Consider the following 22,898-nt stretch of genomic DNA (forward strand, 5'->3'; position numbering starts at 1 on the left):
TTTATTTCACCTGTTGTGTGTTTTGTTTTGTATACTACATTTAATACACAAGGTGACTATGAGTGAGCATGTGAATCTTCATCGTTGCAACTGAAGTGACATATTCTTATCACGGCTTTGTCCAGTAAAAATCATAACTTGCACCGGACAAGGGAAAGGAAAATTAAATAGGTTGGTGTGCAAGTGCGGTTTCTGACATTTGTTGAGCTATAACTTGCTTGTAAGCCAACAGGGCTGCGACGTTAACATATACCAGGGTTTCACAGTCTGTAAACACCAGGGCCATGAGACATTTCAGTGAGTAATAAATCACTCCCTGAACGCTGAACGTTCTTCCATGAATGGATGCTTAAACCTTGCTTAGTATAAGATGTATTGAATTTAAGTTTAAGCTTTATGAAAAACCTTAAATGGACTCAGTAGTGAGGGAATTATAATAATTTTAGAAACGTTTTTTTTTCCCAAAGTCTTGAAAACTTAATCTGCTGAGAGAAATGTAGCTGCTTGAAATTGAAGAAAATCTCCTCAGATGAAAATGAACTGACAGCCCACCCCTTATGTTCCATCCTCCCACCCGCCACAACCTCCAGTTCTGTAAATATATACAACTCTGGACGCTCCGACAGTCTGTCATGATGATGTTCCTGTGACAAAATAAACCCATCAACAAATCAAAGGGCGAGAGGCTGATCAGCTCTGATAGGAGGCTAAACGACACTGTAGATCCTGCTGCCAACACACCGTAGCCCTTTGAGGGATTAGCTCCCTTTCTTAACATATTGAAAAATGTAACTTATATAACAACTTAGTTATTATCTTTGTCAATCAAAAGACCTTTTCACTCACCTTTACATCTGATGTGCTGTCAAAGAAACATAGGCAGCTGTTATGTTTGATTACACAAAATCCACACAAGCTGGAACGGCTAGTTATTCAGTTGTTCATTCACTCAGAGGTGCTCTCAATTTATACACCTCATACACCTTGAATACAATGCTGATGAGTCACAAATAGCAGGGATGACAGTTTTCGCTTGAATACAGGGGGGATAATTATGTGCACGCTCTGAATCAGACCTGTTTACACTGCAGGAGGTGGAGGGACTGACTAGAACCCCTGAGAGTCTTATGCAATCCACTGCAACAAATCCAACGTTTGCAAGGCTCATCATGTTTAGCTTGTGCTGAGCAGTTGTCGAGAGTAACTAAGTATAAGTCCTGAACTTAAGCACACTTTTTTAGGTACTCACTATTTTCTTTGTACTCTTCTTTATAGTGTTTTATTCTGTGTCACTACATGTCAGAGAGATTAAAATGTTGTATTTTAATCATCTCACAACCCCTGCAATATATCTTTTGAACCTTTGGTTCTAATTTCGGCTTGTTGTGTTGGTACTGTTGCGTAATTGGAGGATCTAAGTCCGTCTTCCACCAGTAGTGTTGACTCAGATTCATTAAGGCCATATTTCTTGCACTGAGAGGTGTAACGCTTTAATTTCTCCACACCCTTGCTGCCTGTTGAGATGAACATCTCCCCCTTCAGTTATTCCCTGGTGCCCATGCTTGGTCCTGGTGGCACAGTGGGAGGTGGGTGTGGTGATGTGGATCTGAGCCTGTCTGACAGGCTGCCGGACCCCCAGCCTGGCAAATGGGGGAGGGCTTGACACAAGCTCCATCCTGGTTCCAAGCTGCTGAGAGAGAACTGACACCACTGATTAACAGCACCCAATTTTGTCTGTGTCAGGCTTAATTCTGCAGCATTTTATCATCTGCTCACACTCTCTGGGCGTGAGCAGCAGGATGAACAGCACGACAGTCAGTTTTAATAGGCACGAGTTTTATCTCAGCAGATGTGGAGAGGATTAGAATCTAACTGGGTGCTTGTGCAAGTGTTTGGTTTTTCTGTAATAGCTTTTGTGGATGCAGTTAGAACTCCTAACAGTGTTTTGAACAGTATGCCTCACATGTGTCTGGCTTATGCTTCTTCCTGAAAAGAAGAGAAACTGTGTTTTAATTCATCCTATTTTTCTTGGAATACCTTGTTCAAGCTGCAGTACAGAACCATTAGAACACAGCAACAAGAAAAACAAGAACATTTCTACAGATGTCAGGTGTTTAGAGCTGGATATACCAGCACTGTTGGAAAAATCAGACTTTCCCAGCTGTAATGACTTTCAGAGTATTTACAGTTTGGGAAACTGGATTTACCTTTAGTCAGACATGAGACATGCACAACAGTTGTCATGTTCCTTTCAGCCTAAAATGATAAAACATTTATCATTTGCATGTGAGTTTCCCTGTGATTCATTCTACGCAGGAGTTTAACTGTTGTCATTATCTTTTTCCCAAACCCTGTCTGAAGGATCTCCCACTCACAGGTGCTGCATGTTATATAACAGTTGCTGCACCTGTTCTGATCAATATACCCTTTATAGCTTCCTCACCTCACTTTGGGGTTTTAGGCATGTGGGTCATTCACACTGAGTTACGAGAGCCTGCAGGGCTGCACTGTGTTTGTGTATGTATTCCTTCACCAGAGGGAGGAGATGCTATTGATATAGATCAGGGACAAAAAGAGATGGAAAGCTATTTCTGGTGACAGCAAAAGTAAATAGTTTCTTATTGACCCGACTTGCAGACAGTGTTGCTGGTGTGGGAGTGAACAGACTGTGTGAGGGTCTGGGTGGTGGAGTGGGCTGAGTGCTCTTATCAAAGGTCTGTGACAGAGACAAATACACCGCAAATTAGAGTTTCATATGCAGGCTTAAAATCTCTTTCTTCACTGGTTGAGAACATTTGTCTATTTTAAAAAGCACTTTAATTCATCTCAGAAAAAAGCCGTTTTCACCAATTTAGGGTATGATAATAAAATGCAGATGTGCTGGGAAAGAAAATGTTAATTCCACAGATATCTGTAAAGAAACTGATTGGATTTCAAAGAAGGCTGTCTGTTTTTATTGTTATAGGAAATAACCCTTTAATAGCCCTTTTGCCTAAAAATGATTAAACATGTTATTTCATTACCTTCAGTACGGTAGTTTATTTTGATTCAGTCCCACAGACGTCATCCAGCTCCGCTATGTATTCATCAAATGTGAATTAATATGCAGTCCTCAACAAAACACGTATTTATTCTTGCTGGAGTAATGTTTTCTACAAAACTACAGGAAATCATTTGGTTTTTTGTTTGTTTTTTTTAAATGAATATTCACTTTGACCAAATTTTGGGCCTTGAGCCACAGACAGATGTGCTGATTTACTGCTATTTTTTGTCTTTTTTATTAAGGAAAATCTAGAATATCACCATGTAATGGTTGACTGCGTCATCTGTGACTCTCTGGTCACTGCTAGAAGCAAGTAGAGGTGCATTTAGTAATTTTATAGCATCTGTTGAGGACATGCTCGTGTTCTGCTCCTACACCTGACCTTGCTTGCCAGTAATTAGCTATAAATATAACTACAGGGGTGGCTAAAGGCACACAGGCATCAGAGACTGCCTGTGTGCCTTAAGAAAATTCATACCTCATGTGTACCGAAACCCTCGGGAGAACGCTTTGGTAAACTATAAGATTATGTGTGTGCTTTTGCATGTCCTCCAGATGGAGATTTATCTTTCTCATTCTCTGCTGAAGATCGTTGTGCCCCCTATGCTGCAATCCCCAGTTATGATCTGCCTTCTAAATGAGAAAAGCCTCTGAGTGCATACTGTATGAAAGGTTCAGATGCTTTGCTTTATGCAGCATCTCTATGTAGAGTCAAGAATAATTGGGTGCTGTCTGAAAATTGAAAAGTATCCACATACCTTTTTTTTTTTGTTTGTGTCCGTGAGTGGCAGTGTCTCAGCCCATCTAGGGTTTTCAGACAAAGCACGTGGTGTGTATTTTTCTGAAGACACAAATGCAAAGTGAAAAGGACAACCACATTGTGTTGTCAGTGAGAATGCTTGACTAATGGTACTTTCCTGCCAGTGGGTTTACCTGCTGCAGTGTTAACAGGATGTGGTGTGCAAAGTGACTCGAACAAGAGTGGGGGTGGATTGAGGGGGATCTTGTCTAACAAGGTTTGTTGTAATTTCATGTTCCTCTAATGTTCCTTTCCATGTTCCCTGGCCTACCAGCACAGAAAACTGTCACACAGAGCGTAACGAGAAAAAAAGCAGCTGACAGCTCTGACAAGATGAATGTAGATTGCTTTTTACTGAGTAAACAGCTGTGTCAAACAAGAAAGGCTTTGCCAGCCTGAACAAAACAATACTGGTAGTGGATGAATTTTTGGTTTGTTAGACATTTCTTTAACTGTGCACCTTTACCGTCTGCGCTCATTGCTTTTGCTGTGTCTGTCATAGTGGCATCTGTAACATAGAGTATAAGGTTGGCCTTGTGACTTGAATAACTGTAATAAGGACTTGGACCTGGCAAGTTCCCAGAACAATGAGAAATAAACAAGACAAGAGCAAACAGACCTTGCAGTGTCTCATATCTTGCATTAGGCCCTCAACCAACAATCAGTTTATCTGTTGAATATTTTTAAAATGTTACAGAATACTCCAAAACTCCAAATTGTTTATTTTACAGCCAGAAAATAACTTTAAAAATGGTTAATAACATAACAAAATATCAAACCATCACATTTGAAAAGTTGGAACCACCTAATATGCCAACAATATCTCATCAAGTGTCAAATTAAATTATTAAATGTCTCTAGTTTGATTAATTGCCTAATGAGTTTAGCATTAGTTTTAACATACATTATTTTTACATAGTTTGTTCATGGAGATCTGTGACTTTGACTTGTCCTGTAGGACTTCAGGACTAAAGACTGGACTTGAGACTTGCTTAGGCAGACTTGATGTGGACTGTCTTGTTTGTGTATCATGGAAGAAAGTTAGTGAAGAGAGCTGGGAACTTTTAATGGTCAGGGCAGTCAGCTGTCAAAGCCCAGTGGTGGGAACATTTGCTTTTCCTCTTCATGGTTCTTTATATAGCAGAATGTACCAGTGAAGGGAACTCACAGGAGTGTTTTAGTAGCACAGACCATGGGAATCAGTGTGAGCTTTCATAAAACAAGAATCTGGCTGGCTTCTCGTCTAGTCCTCCCACAGCCAGTCTGCTGATTCACATTATTCAGAGATTAAAGATTTTAAGCGGCTGCACTTTCTCTGAATGTTGCTCTGCGTCTCCAAACACATCACTCTTTCGTGTTGTGTCAGTTAGGATTAAAATTAAGGATAGAAACAGAGTTAGCCAGAATACGTATTTTATTAGGCAGAGAAAATACTGTTCAGAAGAAGAGAAACACCAAAAATAAATTTCTGTCATACATTGATTCCTCTCATACAGCGTAGGAAGGTCACGAGTACGTCAAAGAGAAACAAACATTGCCAATCTATGCTGGATAACCTCCATGAGGAAGGTAGATGGATACTGTAGCAGAGTCAAAAGCACGGCACAGCTCAGTGTTGGTGAAGCATGATGGCCTTCAGTGAGCACATCTGAGGCAGTTCTTAATTCTCCACACTATGAAAACACAGACAGATGGTGGAGGCGGTGGGGAGATCCTTTTGTTCTCTCGTGACAGGCTAACCAGCAAACATGAGGTGTCAAAGTGAATAACATCGGCCAAAAAGGTGGTAAACACAGAAAGAAGGCTGGTCTTCTGAGTAAAGAGGATGATGATGAGGATGATGATGATGAAGGGCCTTGGCACAGAGCGCAGCCTCAGCTCAGTGATTAAAGTCTCCTGAAAGAGGCAGAGAGGGAAGGCAGCTGGGGTCGGCTTTTGGCAGGTTGTTCTGACCAGAGCTTGGTGGGCTCGTTGGGGAAGATAGGTCCTTGTTTTCCCATGTGAAACCAGACCTGTGACATGGTAGAAACCCTGCACTGACTCCTGACACACGCACATACACACAAAATCACACACATCCAGCCCCTTCAGTCTTCTGACATGACACAATCGGGTACACAAACATGCAGATTTTTACAGACAGATCTTTACAAAGTCATGCAGATGGAATGTTTTGATATTTCTGTAGCTGAGTCTGACTCAGATATGTTTGCCTGGCTGGCCTGCAGTCTATTTTTGTTTTATCAGAAGAGACTTATAGGGAACTACCGTAATTCAGTCTAGGCTGTTACAACAAACTGCGAGTGTGCTCCTGGAAAACTTAACCGCACCAGTCTTTGATAGGAAAAGAAAGAGCTGAAGAGCTCTATAAAGCGGAATAATTTTACTTCAAAAACTGTGGTATTTTCCTAAATTTCTAGATGACAAACTTTTCTTGTCTCTTAAGGAGGTAGCCTGATCCACACCTAATGACACAAGACTTCAAATAACTTCAAGGCTTCTCAGAATTTTCTTTTCAAAGACTGGGGAGGGCATCCTGAGTACTGACGCTTTTGGATGAGTCGTGTCTTTAAATAATAGTTTGAGATATTAGGAAATTAGCTCATTCACATTCTCGACGAAGATGAGAAGCTCAATACCACTTTCATAACGGTCTGTTTGATACAAGGCTACTGGAGCTGAATTAGATAAAAGTATTGCAAAAGTTGAAATGAATGATTGATAAATGGTTAAAATAGAAAGAAAATTTAAATTGGTGAAATAAAAGTAATGGATAAATAGTGGAATCAATGTTTCTGATTGAAATTGTTACTACAGTACAGGTAATATTTCTGGACAGAGTATCTTTGACTCCAAGTATTAGTAGTACACATTTACCACACACATTTAAAATGGTACTGACCTTCTCATTCAACTCAATTCAGCAAGAAAATGAACACACATATTTTCCCAAAAATGAAAAACTGTCCCTAAAATGTGTAACTTGAAATGCTTCTTGATCGTTTTAAAATTTATATAGTTTTCATTTTGTTTTTGCCAAATCACAAAATGTCCACTTTAAATGTTAAGAATGTTTTGAGGGCATCAGTGCAGTGCAGCAAAGCAGCTCAACAGAGGATTTGAATATACAGAATAATTATAAAGAATCAGAAATCTGATGGGCTCATCACTGGCTGTCATCCGCTCTGTAAACTAGGCTATTTAACAGAAGAGATAATCATGGAGAATGTCTTAATTCTACAAACACAATGTTGTAAACTCAAGAACGCCAGATGTGAACGCTCATCCATGTTTTGGCAGTAAGAGACACTGTGATCGGACAGTCCAGACACAAACGGCTTTTACGCCACGTTGCTGCAACCGTTCGAGCTTTAAGAAAGTGGCAGCCATTGTCGAGTCGGGCTCACAGGTTCTCGTTGGTGTCATGTTGGCACTGGCTCTCGGTCGAAGGGTTCAGGAAGGGCAGCTCCTCATCGCAGCCCTGCAGCTTTAGGACCCGGCGGTTCAGGTCCAGGCAGCACTGTGAGAGGATACAAATGGTGGAACCCAATTACACTATATAGTTAATTGCAGGTTTCCATCCAGGGGTAGTGAGATAATTAATAGGACACAATGCGATAAAAATATATTGTGTTGTGTTGTGGCTTTCAGGCTTTTCTATATTTATTAATATTTTCTTGGTTTTTGGATCGTTTGACCTCTTGATTGTCTGTAAGGAAAATTACTCCTTTAATAGCATGTATACTTTTTTAAACCTGTGGCAAGGGGTCACAGATACTATCAATAATTGCGTGTTAGATTTGGGTCTAAATCATTTGCAGTCTTTTCTGTCCATCTGATGGTTGTCTAGTATTCTTTTAGCTCTGTTTTTGGTCTCTACCAGGGAGATATCTGTTTTATATTTTTAGGAAGAAATTAACCGCACATCTGAAATAAGAGAGAGAGAGCACTACTTTCTCTGGCTGGTGTCAGATTATTTTTATGAGATTTAGTTTGCATTTCTCAAATGTGCAGATTCAAAAGTTTACAGGCTTGTTCTTATCTGGGTTTTCCCTGCAAAGTCTGTACCTGTTAAACATCTCTCTATAACATCAGTACTCAGCCTTTCGCAGAGATAATGCCACATATGGTACAGCTGTTTCTAAAAATGTGTTTTATCTCTCGCCTACAGTGTTAGTTTTTGCACTAGCATTTATTTTTCTTCTTCCCTTTTGCTTCTTTAAAGGCATGTGACCATTGCTCTGTTCTCTTGTTCTTTAAAAAAAACACACACACAGAGATGAATGGTAAGACTCGGGGAAAATATTAGCAAAGCAAATGAGGACCTTACTTTAAGTTCCAACAGAGTCTGAAGACCCAGGCACAGCTCAAACGCCTCATCCTCTGAAAGTGAATTAAGAGTGCAAAGATAAGGGCAATGAAAAATGTAAAAAACTGAAGCTTTTTGAAAGCCACTCTGATTTCCATTCATTAACACCTCCATCTGAATATGCATACGTTAGACTGAATCCAGGTTTAAATCATCAGCACAGGTGAATTATTCCTCCTCGTGTTAATGAGTGCTGATAAGCATATGAGGGTGGGAGTGAGTTTTGTAGCAGCAAATGAGAGTTTTGAGACCGAGTGAGAATTTAATGTCAATAAAGGAGTCAGTCGCTCGGCTTAGGGACTGAATTATCATTATTTACTGCTGAGGAAGAGTTCAGGTGTAGCTCAAGACAGGAACTGTAACATAAATAACAGCGTGTGGTCTGGTTGTTTTATCTTGGTGGAATAAGAGGATGAATTGTAAAAGTTAAGGGCATTTTAATCCATGTAAGGGCACAGTATATGTCCATAATTTTATGGTTCGGAGCTCTGGAAATAGGATTTGACTTTGAAGGAACAGTTTGACATTTTAGGAAATACAAATAAATGCTATTAAAAGGGTGTATCTGGGCTTGAAACTTCAGAGTGCCTGCGTCCATGAACCAGCCTTTCGATTTGCTGTAACAGCGTTTTATTTCATTCCTCAAAAAACATCTGTATGTAGTTGCAGTTTGGAAAGGTCTGTGAAGATTCTTTTGTAAGATTTACTGGTCTCTGAAACCCTTTTTCTAAAGCACTCTTTAGATGTAAAGCTACAACCAGCAGCTGGATAGCTTAACCTGGTAAAGAGACTAGACACAACTAGGCTGGGTCTATCCAACGCTCACTAGTTACCACATTAGACCTGGATTGTTTGACCCAAATAAAAACCAAAGTGTCAACATGGTACAACAATAATGGGTATTGTTATTACCTTTCACATAGGCTGAACACTGGACAGTCTGCCTGCCCAGCTGCAGCTGCAGGTCCGTCACTGAACATGGTGAGCTGTCCTGCCTGGGCAGCAGCCTGACAATACACAGAGGCATCCACAGTCACAAAAGTATCTTCAGCAGCTTAAAGCCAAAAACTTACTCATCACTCTGTGATGTTTTTATTAAAATGTCAATCAAACATCTGCAGCTTGGACTTTATTAACTAGGATTTAAAAGACTAATAATTCAGCATCAATTTAGCATCTTTACCTGTTTAGCCATTATGTTTGGAGATGATTTAGAAGTGAGATTAAGTCAAAGTGTCAGATTCTTTCACAGGAGTTTGAATGTAATTTCATAAAAGGTGAAGGTGATGTGAGGTCTGGAACAACCTTTCTTAAGGTCTTATGGGCCATCAGGATTTAATATCTTAGTAAAACTCTGTTTCTTCTGCTGTTGAATTGTCTTGACCGTCTGATTCAGTTCTTTATTTTGCTCTTTTTTGTTGAGGATTTGTTCAAGATTGATTGGATTGTCTAAGAGCAAAGTTTTAGACGGTGGCAGGCACAGTAATGAATATGTTGCAGGTGTTTCTTACCCCAGCCTCTGGCAACACGAGGTGGAGATGTGGTTATGTTTGCTGCCTGTGTTGATGGATGCCTTGACTTCAGTCTCGCAGCACTGTGGAGAGAGAGAGAGAGAGAAGGGGGGGGGGGGGGGGGGGGGGTTGCAGTGTGAATTTCCACTTCATTGTGCTACCACCACATGTGAAGAAACAACCAGTCACAACAGCTCATTAATATACCTCTGGGGACTTTTTGAAAACACATGATCTCTTTTCTTTTGAATAAATCCGCTTGGCTGTCACATGCTTGTAAAACTGCCAAATGGAAAAGTAAAGAAATTTTAGTTTTGTATCTTGATCGATTGATCTTGTGTTGTAGTTTTATATCACAAAATGTTGCAGGCATCTGTTTGAGAAGCCTGACAGTTAATAATCAAGGTTAAAAAAATAGCCAACAAAGCTACTCTGCATCCCATCACAGATCACATGAGTTTATTGCTCATTAGCTGATGGGTTCAGGTCATACCCCTGACTGCTCTTTGATTTTTCAGACTTTCACAGCTGCATGAAAGATTAACTGAGTGCAGGTTTAACTTAGTAGTCAACCAAACTGCACACTAAAGAGGAACACATAAATGATGACACTAACACAAGTCACATGATTTACTGCAAGTAGCGTGGACATAACATTGATTTTTATGTTTAAAGTGACTGTAGTTAATATTTTTGGGATTAGCAATGACATGGTTGGTTGACTCTCACAGCTCTTATTGTGTTTTCAGGAAAAAAGAACTCTAAAAACCTACTGCACACTTAATACCAAGCAGCAAAATGCAGATAGGCACATTTGGAGACTAAAAAAAAATGAATAAATGTATTTCAGTGTTGATTCATTTCATCTACGTAAATTCAGATTTTTCCAGCTAACAGCCAGTTTCAGCTAATTTCTACTGAAGGTTCCCCTGTTTTATGTCACAGTCATGAATCATCTGCAGCAGGTTGTAATGGTTTATGTCTGGAATGACCTTTTTCTATTCAGCGGGTCCTTAGTTGATGTCATAGCATGTAGACAAGTGGGAACATGTTTGTGGGGGAAAAAATAAATTGAATGAGGAATGAGCAATGTATTCAGAACATATGGCAGCTCTCCATGCATGTGAATAAGCTGTTTGCTGGCAACAACCCCACAGTGGTGACTGCATCAGACCTTGCATACATTGAATATGTTTCCTCTGTAAAATGCAAATAGATCCCAGCTACCTTGTTGTCTTACACTGCTTTTTGTTTTGTTGACTTTAGGAGAAAGTAATGATTTGTGTGTTGTAGACTGTCGAGCTGCATGGATTGATAAACTGGAGGAAATGTAATCAGTTGTTATAATTGTAGTTTTGTAGGAAGAAAATGGTTTCAGCTTCATAAACACTTTCTGATTAACTAGTGTGCTTTAAGGTTTGGCTTGTTGGTTGGACTCACATTTTATATGCCAGACTATAACTAATCAGTAGGTTAATCAATAATAGTCTAATCACAGCCCTTACAACTCCATACCAGTGAGCAGTATAAATACAAGACCTTTACCTTTCTAAACTAACAGTAATAGTTAATCAACCAGCCTTGATTCATTCAGTGGATCTTATGGGTCTAAAACATAACAAAAACATAGGTGTTGTGATGTTTTGTTGCCTCATGTTAAAAGATTTTCTAACATCTGCTGTGGTTTGCTAATGTCAGTTCTGCTTCTAGTCTGTATATCTTCCTCTCCTGGTCATCTCCTTCATAAATTTATACCTTGACCCAAGAATGTTTCCTCCCCTTGATAATAAACGCCTTCAGTTTCCATGAGCCTTGTTTTGATCCCTCACACTCTGTACAGACGGAGCTGAGCCCCCTTTGTCTTCACAGGCACACCAGCTTATCAGCAGGCCCACAAACCTGCTCCTTTGTCTCGGTCCCGGCGGTGCAAAAAAATCCCTCTCTCCATGAAGTTTAAAAATAGCAGCCAAATGAGTAACTGTGGAACACTTTGCATTTAATAAGTTGATGATAAAACCCTGCAAAGCACAGTGAGTAACGGCTGAAAATGCTGAATCTGCTGCATTAGAGAGTTAGTGGACCACTGATTTTAAATCACTCGCACGGGATTCACAAAAGCTGAAGACACAAAACACTAAACTTCGATCGTTTCTGCAAAATGGCACCGGCCTTGTCATATGTAGCTGCAATTCCTTCTTATGAAAATATACCCCAAAAGCACTGGCACCTTGACTTTTAGGAAAAGTTACATACCTAGTGTGCTTGTACTTTGATGGCCTCAGTTCTGATTGAGCACAACTAAGCAGTGAGAGAACTTGGTGCTGCTGTTTACATTTTAACAAGGCCTCTCTTAATGTTTCCTGTGAGCACTCTGGGTTTATGAAAGTGCAGTATTTCAACTCGTAATGTCTAATATCTTTAATATCTAGGCCCTAGGCCTCCTGGGATTGTTGCAACATGGGTTTCATAATAATTGGTTTTAACAGGCAGCTGCTCACACTTTAACGCCGGTTTATTCTTGTTTTGTTTTCACCTTTTGTCCCCGGGCACGCTGAATTTGCCCGTTTTAAAACCTGGTGCACTTGTCACCCCTGTAACCTACATTTAGGGCCCATGTGGACATGTTAACCAAGCTGGACTTGTAGCCAGCGTGACTCAGTTTTCTGTTTGTCTGATCCAATCCAACAGTGCTGCCAAGCTTTTGTTGTGCTGGAGAAGGGAAATAAATGAAGAGCAGGCTCTAAATGATGAGTCATGAGAGCAAAATGCTGCTGTCTTTGTGTTCTCTCATGTTCAGTTTTTATGCAGCAGTGGAAAGTGTCAAAGATTTGGATGTGAGTGAGGATAGACTGGCAGAGTGTTGTTCACAGGCTGCAGTACCTTGCATTGAACAACCAGAGCTGTGAGGAGGGTCGAGGTCTCCGTACCCTCAGGCTTCTCAGTCATCTGCCTGGCTCCGGCTTCGCTGCTGTCGTCCTCCTCGTCTGACCGTAAGCTCCTCTCACTTTCCTCCAAAGACTCCCTCTCCTCTGTGGAGTCGTCAGCCGTGCTCTCGCTCCTCTCCTCGGGGTCAGTGGGTCCGTCCTTAGTGTCAGCGAGCGGGGAGCGAACTCTGGTGCTGGGGTCGCGCACTTCCCCTCGCAGCCGCGTTATGTTTCCCTCCAGCAGGCGGCGCTGCACAATGCTGTGAGGTTGCTAGAGAGGGGAGATGCAAAAGAAACAGATGAGTAGATAAAAAGATGAATGTAAGCAAACATATCTCTGTGAAAGGAGAAGATTCATCTCTTGACACAGACTGTTTGATGGGAGTTGGGAAGAAATATTTAAAAAAGCAATATAATAAAGAAGAAATCGAAATACAATCAACTAAATATTTAGATAATTTAATGCAACTCTGTTGATTTTGCTTAATGCCACTCGTTCAGAACAACATGTCCAGTGGCTGGTTGTGACTGGCTGTTCTTCCTGGAATATATAAAGCGTAAATTATGTTTAAGCTGCCTGGTCCTCCATAATCACATTGCGGTTGTACCAGTACACAGGCTGAGTACAGACGTTCAGACATCAGGCTTTAAAGGAGCAGGTCACCCAACACCAGCACAGTCACTACATTAATTAAACTCAAGCTATTGACTTTGCTTTCATGGTTTTCTGAACAGTATATACAACAGGATATTAAGAGATGTTCAAATGAAATAAAAGACTGGGTCATTATACGTAGTGTCAGATATTAAGACATGGCATCAGATATTTTAACTGAATTTAAGTGCAGATACACAAAAAGGGTTCATCTTAAATATTTCAAAGTTTATTTTTAGCCTTAAACGTACATACATATAAAATTATACCTCACAATTAGTAAACTAGACTCCCGGGTATTACAGTTTATGGGAAATGTGTTGATGTAGTCACAGACAGAACTTTTGGTCAGTATTTCTTTACCAGCTTTCATGGAAATGCCTTCTCTCAACTGACCAAACAGCAGCTTTACCAGTCAACCCTGGCATCTGCAGAGCCATAAAAATCCACTTTAAGTGTTTTGGGTAGATGCCGCTCTCATAAAGGACATTCCCATCTGACCTACCTGTTGGTCTCACATGCTTTGTAATTGTCACACATTGTTGGATGTCCTCCGTCCATCTTTCCTAACACAATCAACAGGCTGCTGTGCCTGCAGTCTGACACCACATGTCTGTCTACTTCAGTGTTCCTGTTGGAGAAAACAGCCCTTTAAATGAGCCTGTTGATGCTGTTATTGGATTGGATTGTCATTGTAAGTGATGGCAACGATTGTCACAGACTGGAGAGCTCTTTCTGCGTCATTCTGTGCGTCGTGCGCCAAGTGACCTTTGATTCCCACCAAATGTGCAGACGTTATGGGCCATGTGGTGGGAAAGTCCTCATTTCTTAGAGCATGATTGTCTGGTGGCTGGATGGAGAGCAGGGTGATTGGCATATTTTTTCTTTGGTTTTCCACATTGCTGGTCACTGTTTAATGTTCTACTGTGATGCACATGTGCACAGCAATGCTGGTTTCTGCTATTAAACTATTCCTGACCAGAATTTAAATGAAGACATGGACGATTTCATGGGTTGGCAAACAAGAAGACGACAAAGAGAATATTGAGAAAGAAAAGTAAGTAAGGAAAGTGGTCAGGGTTTAGGAGACTGAGGCTGTTTGTCTGTGGTTGTAATCATCTCATCTTATGCCTGGCCTCGTCTGTGGCCTCACTGTGCAAGGAGCATTAATCCACTGTTCAAAAAAAATCTAATGCTGTAATAAGTATCTGTAGTAGTTGTTTGCTATTAATAGGCCTCTAACCATCAGTCCACTAGTCTTTCCTGCCAAGCTGCAAAACAGCCCTTCAAACCAGTAATCACCACCCTGTCACAGGGTTCGATTTATCCCGTTGGCTCCTCTGTGAGCTCCAGCTGTGGCTGAGCAGCATTTAACCGAGTTAGAAACAGACAGCGATGGTCTTTGCTCCTCTTTACATCTTTCCTCATTTCCTTCATGGCTTTCTCTTTCTTTCCCCAATGTCTATCCATTTTCTCCTTACTCCTTTCCCTTTATTCCATTGTCCTTCATTTTTTCTTTTTCTTCCATCTATTTCAATTTTCTTCTTTCCTTTTGCTTTTTTTCTTTGCTTTTCTTTACTTCTCCCATCTTCCATTGCAGTGAACAGAAATGAAGATAGCTGTATTTCTTTATTCATTAATCCAGCCCAACGAAGGTTAAGGTTAGCAGTTTTACTTCTAATACTGTTTTTAAAGCCTGTCTCTTTCTCTGCCTTTGTTCTAACCATATTTTCCATATTGGTTCTACATATCTTTGCCAGCTCAGCAAAGGGGGGAGGGGGCTAAATCACATATTTATCAGCAGTAATTATACTCTCATGCCAATATGCAACACACAGCCTGTTAATTGGGATGTAAATCGAGGTTTATTTGCATCTGCTAGAATGTGAATCAGCAAAAGCATGGAAATTTTTATTTAAATGAAGTTGCTTATCGAGTCTGGTGGAGTACCACAATGTTTTTATTCAGTAGGCAAGAGAAGAGAAGGAGGGAACTCATGTCAGGCTCCAGCAGTTTGGAGACGATGAGGGTGGGAAGCCAGAGTTTGATTAAGGGTTCTTTCGTTGATAGATGTTTTTCCTCGTCTGTGGTCTCATCAGACTGCAGAGAAGCAAAGACTGACTGGCTGATGATGAACGCAGTGTAATTTCAGTGTTTTTTTCCTCATTGTGCCTCTCTCTCTTTGTCTTCTGATGATTGGCATCTGATTCTGTTGAGCCCTGACTGCTCTGGGGTCAGCTGCAAAGCAAATCATCTCAGGAACTGGAAGCTGCTACAGGCAGCATTGTAGTTTGCAGGGTGTTTTAATATAGTGTGGAGGTCGGAAGCATCAATAGAGTTCATCTGTTATCACTCTACAAACTGCTGTTTCACTTCATTTGACAGTGAATGTTTTCATTGTTGAAACAGCTGATGTGGAATTGACTAATCTGAAATATAATCTGTGTATCATAGCATGCAGAGTAGTTTTAGATGATATCGCTTTGAGCATTCATTGCTCCGGATGTGGCGACTGAATCAGTCCCGATCACATCAGGACATTCAGTATTTAGAATGAGATAGATTTGCATGTCTGGTCTGGTAACGTGGGTAAAACCAGCTAAAACTGATCCTCAGTCCCACAGACACTATGATTCTTTGTGTCTGTTGCTGATTTTGCTGATGTGCGTCCTGCGGTGACCCCTGAACTCTAACCCGTCCAAACTGGTCTCCTGCCATTGGGACTGAAGGCCAACTGTTTTATCACACCACTACTCCACATCTTCCTCCTGCCTATCTCTTGTCCTCCATCTCTTCTTCTCTGTTTTCTCCCTCTGAGTCAGATTAGAGGCTAATTGCCATGTGGACTAGTTATCCGACTGCAACAGGTTCCTCTCGCTCATCCAGCCAGTCACGTGACCTTTCTAATGCCCTCTTTCTCATTCTGATAGAGGTCCCCAGCGGCTGGCTGCCTGTCGTACCGACCAGGAGGCTCCAGCTGCTTCACATCTTCCGCCTGCCAGGTCCTCCTCTTCCCCGTCTTTCACTTTTTACTGAACCACCTCGTTTCTCCGTTCTTCTCCCTGTCTTCGTTATATCCTTAAATCCTGCAAGAAATATAATGTGCAGCCTATTTGACAATTTGATCAAAGTAGGCTGAAGAGTCACGTGAAGAGTCACGTGTCACACCTGGGCATACCCGGCAAATGTTTCACTCCTCTTCTATTGCTTCCTCTGTCTCAGTATCGTGCTTTCTCCCCCTCTTTGTTGTTGGGGTTGTTTTGTCATTTTTGTTTTTGTTGGGTATTTTTAGCCTCCTGTCTCCCCTCCACAGCAGAGAGGGAGCAGCTGAGGAAGTGTTGCCGCCCAGCCACAGCTCCAGATGACACAGAGAGAGACAGGTTCATACTAACCTCTCTCCAGCCCACCTAATTGTCCCAGAGCTAATGATAAAACCAGCATCTCAACCGATTTCACACGGTTTGTTTTGGAGGGATGAGGAGCGGGACAAGGCAAAATCCTGAGAGGCCGATAATCTCGCACTGACATTGCTGCGTTTGCTCTTCACTTTGAAGTGCTACTTTGCCTTCTGGGGAAAATAAACAATTGAGTTCAGGGAGTGAAACAGAATGCATATGAATATAAAAGTCTGCTCACTTTTAACTGATTTGCTTATACAAATTCATGAGGTGTTGAAAGGACAGGAGATCACCAAGTTCACATTTTCTGTCTTAGAAATGTTAATGTTTAAAAAGCTAACGCAGTGTTTTGGCTCAAACTGGATGTTCAGTGAACCAGAACTGAAGTTTAATGCACACGCAGCAAAGGAGCTGCTCACTTTTTTCATCATCACTTTCTCCTTTTCAGAACCAGTTCTGTAGCTTTTGATCAGCCTCAGAAGTACCTGGAGACTGCAGCCTTGATTAGACAGGCCTTCACACACACACACACATACACACACACACAGAGGTTTCAGACCCAATCATCTGTAAGAGAGGAACATGACCAAACACATAGCTAAGATGCTGTGTTCAGGCAGTAGTGAAAAAAACCCACAATTATGCATAACGTGAACTGGCTGGCAGCTGGTGTCGCAGCTGGACATTCATTTTGAACATATATAAGCAGTAATCTGACATTTAGAAATCTGTTTTTCTTTTCTTTCTTTTCTGTGTCTCTGGGGCAGTTTATGTTGAAAATGTGCCACAGAAAACAGTGAGGTTTCTCACAATAACATGGTCCATGCTGAGCTCAGATGTTTCCAACCCAGTCTCTCAAACAAACACACACAGTTATGTGCTCATTCTCTCTACTCTTATTACATTTTATACCCATGTACTTAGTCAGAGCTCTGCATTGTGTTAGATAAAACAGCTCTACTGAACCATGCATCCTCTGTTTCCTTCCCCTTTATCTCTCTTGCATTAAAGCTGTGGATTTTGCCCTTTTCATGCTTCTGCTTCCCTCACGCTGCAGCACAACATGGCTGTAGTGTTGGTGCTGCTGCTGCTGCTGAGAGTGAGAGGACCTCAGGCTAAAGAGCAGCAAAACAAATTCACTCTTACATAACGGGCTCTGCTGCTGAATTACGCACTGGACTGGACAGGCCAGCTAGCAGATATGAAGAGGGAGATAGACAAGGTTACATCTGAGAGGTCTGCGTGTGGTCAAGGCACTAACAAAAAAAACCTACAAGCCCACAGTTGTACAAAAATCATACTGTGTGAAGCAGCAGACCTTTGAATACCTACAGGAAAAATCTGACCTTTGTAAACCTGTTAGGTAAGAATCATGGTGCCACTAAGAAATGGTCAAATTGTTTACAAGCTGTAAAATACTAATTAGGAAGCACTACAGACATGCTGGTTGTGCTGCAATATACTGAGGTGTTTCTGTTATTTTGGTCATCCCACTTATATCAGTGAGACTAAACAAGAAATTGTTCAATGTATAAAATATCAGAAAAGTCCAAAGCCACAAACAGCAAATTCCTACATCTAGTTTTCATCCAGTTTCAATGAGTTAGATAAGGAAAAGTAAATTATTTATTATTATTATTAATTATTAGATTATTTATGTCTGTGTGACTTTTGTTTATGATACACCAAAGCTGAAAAAGACTGTAATTCCTCAGCAGCGTTGTAATTACATTAGAGGATAAAGAAAAATCAGACTGATTTCTAGTTGGTCTGCAGGAAAACAAATGGCTCTGACATTCGTATCCAGATGATCTCATCTTTTGTCTGTGCAGGTTTTGTATGTGAGCTGCCTGAGAAACACATCAAGCTTTCTTTTCATTTAGTCCATCCATGTCTAAGAGCCTGAATGATGGTGCTGGCTGTCGACAGAGAAGACACAGACAATTTCCACTCCACCCTCAGGTTCCCAAAGCTATTCTAACATTGAAAGCCATTTGTAGATGCTATGTGATTTGCACAGCACTTCCCTGTGGTCACATCTGTGCTACAGATTGGGTTTTTGATAACTACTGAGATGAGTTTCATTCTGTCTTAAGGGAGGAGATAATTAGAATTATGACAGGAGGGTTTTCAGGAGGCTGCTGGAGATGTTGAATCACCAGCTGCCAATGGATGACTTGACTTGTACATTAAGCCCCTTGAATCTAATAGACTTTGGGTAATCTTATCTGGACTTAGATTATTGTTGTATTTTATCTTTCATAGTGTTTACATTTGTGGTAATATTGGACACATCTTCGTTTCCTAAGACACCGGCTGTGGCTCACTGCCTGAGTTTAGTATGAAGCCTCCGGCAACAGAGAAGCTTAGCTTAACATCAGCAAATGTATGGCATGGATATAAGGTTTTATTTTGAGTGTATTGTCGTTTTAAGATGAGGTGTGTTAAATCCATTCTTTTTGTAACGAAGCAACAGTTAAAACCCTAAACATTTAATTTTGAAAACTATTTTGTGAGCAAGATAAGAATTTTCAACTGTAATTTAGCGGGTTAGCCTGCTAATTTTGCTAATTAGAACAAAATGGGACATGTGAGGTTGATGCAAATGTTATAAACTTTAAATGGATTTATGATAGAGAACAGACTAAGGAAGTGAGCTGTTCTCTTACAATAACATCAGAAAAAAACAGGAATGTTTCCGCTTTTGTCACAAGACAGTGTTTAGATCCACGCTAGTCACAGTGTGAGGCTGTGAGCTAAATGCTAACATCAAATTTAATGGCAGTCACTGAAATAGAAGAGATATTTTGCACAAATGTGAACCACATGGTGGTGCTAAAGCAATGATCAGGAATAACTCATAAATTTCATTGCAATCTAACTAGAAAATCTTATTTTTCCAAAGTCTGGCCATGCCCTAGTAAATGTTTGTGGTAATACTGGACTCATGTAGTATGAGTCCAATATTCCCATGGCCCAGTATAACTGCAAAATAGAAATGGATTAATCATTTATAAATGAGTTTCCCTCAGACACTGAGGGAAGAGAGAAACAATATCTGTCACTAGATTACAAAAAATGTGTCAAAGAAGAAGAAGAGCAGGAGGATGAAATGTTTTTCTAGCTGGTATTAAATCTGGCATACATAAATGCATCACAATGTGATATTCACAGAGCACAGTGCTGTTAGTGCTGCTTCTCGGTGCCAGAGTGATTGTGTCGAGGTTCTTGGAGAGCTCTGGGGAATCTGGGAAACTGCCATCAAACCAGAACTGTGTCAGAGGAGAGGTGAAGTGATGAATTGTAAAGATTATTATAGTGGCTTCCTCCAGAGTATGTATGTAACAGCTGTGGTTCATTGGCCATGTCCCATTTTACATGCAGGACCGTCTTTTATCTTATAGTGTGTGTTAGTGTTTATGTCTCTGCATGTGTATCAGTCTCTGTTTGAATCACCACCTCAGTATCCACAGTACAGGACTCTGAATTAGTGCTTAGCATTGGTGCTTCAACATAACGGTGGTTATAACCTAGTCAGGAGTGAAAGAGCTACCTGTGCATGAAAGCGAGCGTCATTACAATCTTGACAGTTACAGTTTGTTATTGTGAGAATTTGCTGCTTTATTCTGTATGATAGTAAATCGAGTATTTTATATCTATCTTGGTTTGTATTGATGAGTCAATTAGAATATATTACCTTGGACTCTGAATGGACTAGAATACATCACCCTGGCAAACTGGATGGAGATTTGTTACTATTTTCTGATACTTTATAGATTTAATTTGTCAATTAAATAAGCAGATAATGGTGGGAATAATTGATCAGGGGATTGTTCTGCCAATCAATCAGAATAATCCCCTGTTCTGTCAACAAGAAGAAGAATAATGGCTGAAATAGTTAATTCATTTGATGAGTGCATGTGTAAAAAGGTTCTTGTACAAAATCTGAGAAACTGCGTCAGGTGAATCAGTCAGGTCTAAAGACAAATTCAATATGTCAAATATTTGGTGTTGTGGAGGCTTGAGGTTACAATACTATTAACAGAATACACCCAACTGAACTGTCAGCAGGTTTTAATAAGAACGAACAATAAAAAAATGTATTTCTGATTCTGCTACATCAGTTTTAATCTTCTCCTCACTATCCATTGAGTCCAAAAATCTCATAAAAGTGCAATCTTAGTTTTTTTTTAGATCAGAATCAAATGTATTGCCCGAAAACAACAAAAAGATGTAAATATGACTTTAATGCCTTGTACTGTTTCTCTTAAACGCTGTCAAATGTGCTGTGTGTAATTTTGATACATTTTTCCACTTAAATAACTGCTAAGCACAAGGTAACACACAAAACAGCCTGACGCTCATTGAGATTCTCAGTAAACCCACTCACCAGGTCTTTGGATGTGCCCAGTCTCTTCAGTCCATCCAGGGGCAGGAGGTCAGCAGAGTCCTTGTGTGTGAACTGGGTGGCCTGCTTCAGTCGCCTCTGCTGGTGCAGGATGGCTTTATCCCGGATGGCTAGCTCGCCTTTCTTCGTCTCACTCATGGTGTTGGACTGTACAGCAGTCTTTTCTGATGCTGTGCACAGAAGCACTGTAACCTCACAGCAGCAACACTGGGGGTTCTCTGCAGACAGTAATAGACAGAGTGGGTGTCCCTGTGTAGAGGAGAGGAGAAACCCCAATAAGCAGCCTTTTAAGGTTGATGTTTAGGTCCCTGTATGGAGCCTTAGCAATAGCATCAATGTTGTGCCCTCTCTCAAATGCTGCTGTCCTTCCCTCTGGGCTTGTTGTGCTCTCTGTTTGTAGTCCTGGGCATGTATTGGTCTCAGCAGCTTCAGGAGCTATTGCCCTGTTCTGAATGTTCCTCTGATGTACACATGCATCCAAAAGCCAAGATGTGTTCTGTGCCTTGCAGAGTCTGTGTGAGACTGTGAGGATGGTGTGACAGAGATGTGTGTTTTCCCCTCCCCTCAGTGCCGTCTGTCCTTGGATCTCTCTCTCTCTCTCTCTCTCTCTCTCGCTCTCTCGCTCTCTGTTACACTCACATCTCTGCTTTCATGAGGCTATTCTCTCTCTCTCCCCTCTGACCCCTCCTCTTTCCATCACACACTCAACACAGACACATGCTCACTTCTGAATACAGAGCACATTTTCTCACTGAACTCTCAGTAGAAGAAACTGAGCCATGTAGCTCCACCACAACCCCATAGGCAAATTCTCTGCCTCCTCTGCTATTGATGGTCATTCTGTATCTCACTTATAAGCCCATCAATTTGCCGTATTTGTCCCTTGAACAGTGATTGGCCCTGCAGCCCAATGAGATGGATCACTGTGATTTGGCCCCTAACAGAGGATCAATCTGGACCACTGATGACAGCAATTGATTCCCCCTGACTCCCCTATGGCAGCCACTCTGCATTAAAGAACTCAATTTCTTCCATCCACACCACCAAAAGCTATAAATATCACATCCATCTGTGTTCATGACCTCTAGATGATGACACATTTCTGTAACTGTTACGATTCAACCTGCACATATGATAGGGCTCACGTGATACAGTAAATTCTGCTCATCTCTTTTGTTGGTCACACATTTCTTGTTTTTATTTTTTGTTTTCAGAAAATGTATGTTGATATCAAAAGAAATATTAGAGTGTGTTTTAAGATGTATAGTATTTATTTGTAGGAGGAAGTCCTTGTGAAGGTGAAGTGGAAAATATTGTTCTGCTGCTGAGATATTTGATGTTTTAAAAACATGTGCTGCCACCTGCTGGATATTGTTAATAGAAAATGGTAGAAAGTTTCCTGCTATAAGTCAAAATGTGGGAGATGTCGATCAAACTTGGTGGGAGTGGAAAAGGTTTAACTTAAGCTCCAGTGGCCTCTCACACTTTTTTTCATCATTTGTAGTGGTACAGGATTTTTTTTCATTTGTTTGTACCTTCCATTTGAATACTTTAACAATATTATTAATCGATTTACTCTGTTATGTTTTTGACTTGTCTGATAAAACCTTTTACTACTTTTTCTGTGTCAGGGGGAAGTTTGGGTCAGCAAGGACCAGCAACAGAAAGGGAACTTGTAAACCTGTTTGTCTTTAGAACCAAAACTCTACTACAGAACAATTGTACTCCCTTCCACCTAACCTTCTTGTACAAGTCATGTCTCTGTTGAGTATAACCTCTGCAACTCTTTAC

The 22,898-nt window shown here is 40.7% G+C and overlaps 2 protein-coding genes across 2 annotated transcripts in view; one reads left to right on the plus strand and one right to left on the minus strand.

Annotated features, from left to right (window-relative positions):
• Positions 1–22,898, plus strand: part of itfg2 (integrin alpha FG-GAP repeat containing 2) — a 32,984-nt gene that overhangs the window by 9,971 nt on the left and 115 nt on the right. The gene's annotated exons all lie outside the window — the stretch shown is intronic.
• Positions 5,239–21,719, minus strand: nrip2 (nuclear receptor interacting protein 2). Its single transcript, XM_026326637.2, has 6 exons — positions 21,090–21,719; positions 12,603–12,917; positions 9,723–9,805; positions 9,124–9,218; positions 8,173–8,225; positions 5,239–7,362 (listed from the first exon to the last, which is right to left on the minus strand). The coding sequence occupies exons 1-6, from the start codon at positions 21,243–21,245 to the stop codon at positions 7,246–7,248; spliced, it is 819 nt and encodes a 272-aa protein (XP_026182422.1). The 5' UTR covers positions 21,246–21,719; the 3' UTR covers positions 5,239–7,245.

This window comes from Mastacembelus armatus, chromosome 23, assembly GCF_900324485.2.
Source record: "Mastacembelus armatus chromosome 23, fMasArm1.2, whole genome shotgun sequence".
Lineage (NCBI taxonomy): Eukaryota > Metazoa > Chordata > Actinopteri > Synbranchiformes > Mastacembelidae > Mastacembelus > Mastacembelus armatus.

Coding starts and splice junctions, on each gene's coding strand:
- nrip2 (XM_026326637.2), bottom strand. CDS start 21,245: ATGAGTGAGACGAAGAAAGGCGAGCTAGCCATCCGGGATAAAGCCATC. Junction 12,918..21,089: donor TGGGCACATCCAAAGACCTG/GTGAGTGGGTTT, acceptor TCCCCTCTCTAG/CAACCTCACAGCATTGTGCA. Junction 7,363..8,172: donor AGACTCTGTTGGAACTTAAA/GTAAGGTCCTCA, acceptor ATCCTCTCACAG/TGCTGCCTGGACCTGAACCG.